The following is a 6,000-nucleotide window of genomic DNA, read 5'->3' as shown; positions in this document are numbered from 1 at the left end:
AAAGAAAGAAAGAAAGAAAGAAAGAAAGAAAGAAAGAAAGAAAGAAAGAAAGAAAGAAACAGAGCTTCCTGACTCCCAGACTCAAGGGCTGTGATTGCCACTAAGCAACCATACCTCCCCTATAGGTGCAATTAATCTTTTTTATTATTATTCTTGTTTTCACTGAGCACCTACTATGGCCAATGACCATGCTAGCTTGTAGGCCTAGAGTCAGATCAATATTTAAATCTAAGTTTGCTACAAAATACATACTTTTAAAACAGGCTTAGGTCCTACAGTCCTGTGAATATAACACCAATCCAATACTTTTAGAACGTTTTGCCTAACAATTTCTTCATAATCCTAGATAAGGTTCTTCAAATATCAACTCTGTCATTAGTCTCCAAGTTTTGCCCAATGACTGCAAACCAGTTGATATTTCTGACCTCTTTTTGGCTTGTAGGCATTCCTACTAATCAGGACACAAAGTGGTCAGAATCTTGGTTACTGCTCTGACCCCTGATTTTGGATGATCCTAAGACTTAAAAGAAATCAAAAGCAGTTCCTTTTCAGAAAAAGAACGTATAAATTATACATACATACATATATATATATATATATATATATATATATATATATATGGAATATCTCAGCTCCAAAGCTGGTAATTCACTATCAAAACAACATAAACTTGCTGGCCTTGAAACACGGTTTATTGGATTCCTGTAACAATTGGTACCCAATTTCTTGTCAAGTGCATGGGTAAGCAGAGAACAAAGGTGTGAGCTCAAAAGTGGATGTTGTCTGTTCAGTGAAGGGCTTCCTACAAAGGTGTCCACAGGGCGATTCGAGAACAGCCGTGGGCCCTGCAGGTCCAATGGTGTGACCGCCAACAGAGGGGCTGAAATGCACTAACTCCAAAGAAGGTTCTGAGGGAAAGTCCAGAAACCAGCAAAAGGCCCTGGTTAGGGGGAAAAAAATCTCAACCGATTCTCCTTCTCCATTCTCTTCTCAGTCACCAATCCAGGCCACCAAAAATTCATTATAACTACTCAGCTTAACACTATTTTTTGTTTGTAGGAACTACCTACATTGTTTCTGTCTATATTCATTGTGCAACTAAAGTCCCAGGAATTTTATAAACCGATTTTATAAGCTTAAATTACCCTTTGAATTTTAGTGCTCTCAGTGAAAGATTCTGTGGGTAAAATCATCTCAAAAACATTTTTTATTATAAGGTTATCAGGTTCAGTAACTATATCTTTTTATTTTTAATGTGCTGAGTTCACAAGTGCACAGAGAAAATTCAATGTAAGACATTTTTTAAAAATCTCTCAATAGGTTATGACTCACTGCAAACTACCTACCATCTGCATAGCTGAGATTTCAAAACCTGCATCCCGGATAGCCATAAGGATCTTTCCCAGGAGTCCTAAAAATACAGAACAAATGAGTGCAAAAATACAATACAATATTGCCAAGGCATTTTAGTTTCTTCGAAATGCAAATTTTCTACATCAGGGCACTTTGCTTACACTCTATATGAAGAAACCACTTATTTTTCTAAAGGAAACTAAATCCCTACTATTGAGCACCACATATAATCATTTGATTTACCAAGTAAGTACTTCAGAATACCAACAATTATCCTGAAGATGATGTAAATGATCTTTAAGGTATTATTTTGACTTTAAGACCCCTGAAGTCTAGTGATATAGGGAACATGCAAAATAAACCACTGACAATAACATTACAAAAAAAAAAAAAAAGATGAAATGAAATGCCAAAGTACTGGGTATGGGAGTTCCAAGGATGAGGTCAAAGAAGAAAAATCAAATTATAACTGAAGGGTAGCAGAAGCTTTAAGGGGACATGAGAGCATGAAATGGTACTTAAAGGCTGTAGATGGATGGGATTACGTGGGGACACAGGTATAAAAGGACAGAAGGCTCAGGTCTAAGAAAATGTGAGGGTGCTCACATGAGAGTAAGAAGTCAGAAAAAGAAAAAAAGAAACAGCTGAAAAGGAAAAGAGTCTTCCTTCAAATTGATGAAGGCCTTGGATATCAACATGAGGAACTGGGTCCTTATCCCACAGATCAGCACTTTTTATAATAGGGTCTGTAGATTCTGGGAGTCTAGGACTGATTTTGAAATTCCATTAGTTTAGTATAAAAATCTTCTAAGCTTCTTTTTTCCAAGTCAACTAAACCCACACTCATACATGCACACCCCTATCCCATATATTCTGGAATGACCTTGATGCTTACCTAGCAACCCAACATCACCAAAGAGTATCCGTTTTATTTACTTTTATTTACTATTTTACTGTAGCCAAGTAGTGCTATTATAATTGCAGCAGATTGAGGGATAGGAGGGGGGGAAAAAAAAGACAACAATAGATCTATTTCTCAAATGATGCATTTGTACCAAGGGAAGACCAAATGATACCAGGGTGTATTGTGAAAAAAACAAAGGTTTCTCAGAAGTCTGAAGGGTAGAACAGGCCCACGCCAACTCACAGCAGTCTGCATCATATCGGCGTTGAGTTTCGTGACTGAGTTTTGTCAAATATCCTTTATCCAATCAGTGTTGTTAACTTAAATTTTATCCATTTTATAGTTTTGTCGGTGATGAATTTGTAAATTGCTTCAGCTGTACAGTTGCATGCACAAAGGTTTATATTTAGTTTTATATTTGGACATATTTAAGTTGCACTATAATTACAATAATTTATGTCAACACTGGGGGTCCATCAGAATATTTTTCCTCCAGAGGAAACACTGCCAAAAGAGACGGAGAGTCACTGAAAATGCTGAGCAGAAGAATACAGGACAAATAGTGTTTTAGGAAGATTACCGATGTAATAATGACAGGCAATTAATTAATTAATTGTAATTAACATAAGACATTTCCAAACAAGAATTAACAGGACTAAATTGAACACAGAGCGTGAAGATGTAGAAATAAAGGTTTTGAGTCCAAGTGACTGAAAGGTTGATAGCATCTTTAAGAAGAAAACAAGTAAGAAAAACGAACTGATTGAGCTCCTGGGGAAGGACACCAAGATGGAATGATGGCCAGCTGACTGGTGAGCTGGACCCCGGCACTCCAGGGCTCCTTGCTCCCTCCCCCATCCTTGGAACGTGCATTCTGCTTGCCTTTCCCACTCCCAGAGGCTGCTCCAAGGACACAGCCTTGAGATAGGAATGTGGTGCTGAGAATACCTACATGGCATGCGTGACTGAACCCAGAAGGCCTCTATAGAAACTTTTTAAGATTTGGAAGGTGGATGTGGGATCCACTTGCCTGGCTGCTGCCCAACGCAAGCCTTGCATGTAAGTTTCCTTGCTTTCTGAAACTGCCAGCTGCCAATCTGGAGTGGCCTTCCTGTTTCTTCCGTCCCTCCTTATGAGTTCAGGGGCCAGTTTCAGATTACACACTGAAAGCTGCCACGGAGGTTATGAACCAACAATTAAGGGGAAAGGCAGCAAATTATTCTGAACATAGAATCTTAGAACAGAACACTGATCAGTGTTTGAGAAGACAGCATATCCAGTGACTAAAAAATGATTGATGAATGAGTGAATACACTCCCTATTCCAAATAGGTGATAAGGGATTACATCCAATAGCTAGACAGGTAGAAGGCTAATAATGAGGAGTAAAGACAGGTTAGAGCTGAAATGAGGAGAACAGAGGTCTGCTGGTTTGACAAAAAGAAGAGGAAACGCAAAAACAAACCAAAACAAACAAACAAAAAAAAAACCTGGGAGGAATGATTTTTGAGAAAATATCTAAAGTTTGGGACTTAAAGAATGAAAATGAGTAAAGAAGGGTATGTAAAAAGAGATGTGCAGGAAATTAAAGAATAAAATATTACAGTAGTATCGCCATATCAAACAGAGGGGGAAATTCTTAGGATGGAGGGACAGTCCAGAATTAAAGGAGATTAAGGGCCCTGGGAATGCAGATAAAGCCTTCGGCATAAGCAGGATGGTATGCTGACATTAGAGACACTTGAAAGATATGTATTAAGAGTGTTAGGAAAAAGAAGTTAGATAACCCACTAAAAATCTGCACCAAAGACTCAGATGATATTGGATATGAGAATGTGAACCAAAATTCTAAGTCATTAATCAACAGGAAAAATATTAGTTAGGAAAGAAAAAATTGATTAACAATTACTGGGGACTGAGCTCTTTATTATGAATTGACACCACTTAATCCTTAAAGCAACACTCCTATCAGGTTTTGGAGGATCGATAACTTGCCTGAAATGATAATGTTAGTGTAATCTCCAAATCCCACTGTCTTTCTACAAGTTTAATGAGAAAAAGAAACGCATACGTGGAAGCCTGGTATGTAAAATTCGCTGGGCAATGTAACTCCCTAAGGCAAGGACCATGTTCATTTCAGCTCTCATTGTATCTCCAGCGCCCAGCGTAGTGTCCAACATGTAGTAGGTGTTGCACAAAAACTGTTCACTGAATTCAGAAATAACCAAAGAAACAATCGCGGCTCTGCCTGGCGCAGACCTAAAGAACTCTAAGACTCTTCGGAGCAAACAAACACCGAAACACTTGAAAACACTGGAAAATTACAAATGGGTAATTAAAATTAGAAAGAAGGAAAAGGATTATTTAAAAATGTTAATGATCTGAGAGAAAAAATGCACACTTATTTCATGCCATATACAAACAATAACCCAAAATATACTTAAGGTAAATGCAAAAACAAACAAAATAAAAAAACAAAAAACAAAAGAACCCCCAATCAATTAGAAAAATACCTAGGTGACTATTTTTTCCTCCAGTGAAGGTAGGCTTTTTAAATACAAAAAGCAGGGAGGAAAAAAGGAGAGTTCTGTTTCTGCTATGGCTGAGTAGCTCCTATTGGAATATAACCTTCCCTCAGGTAATAACTATAAACTCTGGGGGGAAAAAACATAAGAATACAAGTACGTGGAGGTACTGAGTGGGTTCCCTGTTTTGGCAGTATTTAGGCTGAGGAGAAAGCCACGGTCTACACTGAAACTCTGATTGAAAACCCAGAGAAGTAGCAAATTTAAAGAACTAGAAGACAAGGTTTAGGCAACCATGGCCACTGGAAGGTGAGTAGACGGATAATCCCAGGAAAAAGAAAAGCCAGAGAAGAAAGCCTGACTTCTGTGTATAAACGTTGCTCAAATCTTGGGAAAACTGAAGCATTCAGGCATGAAGCAGACTCCAAAAAGCTCAGCTATGATTGAAAGGACTGAACGAGGCTTTGAGTTAACACCCACCACAGTGGGAACAGAGATAGCCGGATCAATTCAGCAAGTTTACTGGTTGCATTTAAAATATCAATATATCTTTCAAGAAGATGACAATATCCATAATTTTACAATATCTCATTCATAACGTTCAGGATATGATGCATAATTATTTGAAACACGAGGACACAGAAGAACATGACCTATTCCAAGACAAAAGAGAATCGATGAAGACCAACCTCGGATGATGCAGATGTTACAATTAAGAAACAAAGACTTGGGGCGCCTGGGTGGCGCAGTCGGTTAAGCGTCCGACTTCAGCCAGGTCACGATCTCGCGGTCCGTGAGTTCGAGCCCCGCGTCGGGCTCTGGGCTGATGGCTCAGAGCCTGGAGCCTGTTTCCGATTCTGTGTCTCCCTCTCTCTCTGCCCCTCCCCCGTTCATGCTCTGTCTCTCTCTGTCCCAAAAATAAATAAACGTTGAAAAAAAAAAATTAAAAAAAAAAAAAAGAAACAAAGACTTTAAAGTTACCGTTATAACTGCTTAGCGAATAAAAGAGAAATACACTCAAAATACATGAAAAGATAGGGAATATCAACAGAGATTAAGAACCACAAACAGGATCAAATAAAAACAATAAAAACGAAAAATGCAACATCTGAACTACAAAATCCACAGTAGGGACGTAAGAGCAGAATAAATTTAGACATAAAAAGAGTCGATCGATCTGAAGAGAGATCAACAGAAACTGTCCCATTTGAAGAAAGAA

At 38.2% G+C, this 6,000-nt stretch overlaps 1 protein-coding gene across 3 annotated transcripts in view; it reads right to left on the bottom strand.

Moving 5' to 3' along the window:
• Positions 1-6,000, bottom strand: part of NME7 (NME/NM23 family member 7) — a 262,404-nt gene that overhangs the window by 137,080 nt on the left and 119,324 nt on the right. For all 3 annotated transcript variants that reach the window (XM_040451736.1, XM_040451737.1, XM_040451738.1), the window contains one exon: positions 1,347-1,411. In XM_040451736.1, coding sequence (XP_040307670.1) covers positions 1,347-1,411 — 65 coding nt within the window. The remainder of the gene's footprint in view (positions 1-1,346; positions 1,412-6,000) is intronic.

This window comes from Herpailurus yagouaroundi, unplaced genomic scaffold, assembly GCF_014898765.1.
Source record: "Herpailurus yagouaroundi ecotype Mexico unplaced genomic scaffold, PumYag 205, whole genome shotgun sequence".
Classification (NCBI taxonomy): domain Eukaryota; kingdom Metazoa; phylum Chordata; class Mammalia; order Carnivora; family Felidae; genus Herpailurus; species Herpailurus yagouaroundi.
This window is presented reverse-complemented; position numbering and strand designations above follow the sequence as displayed.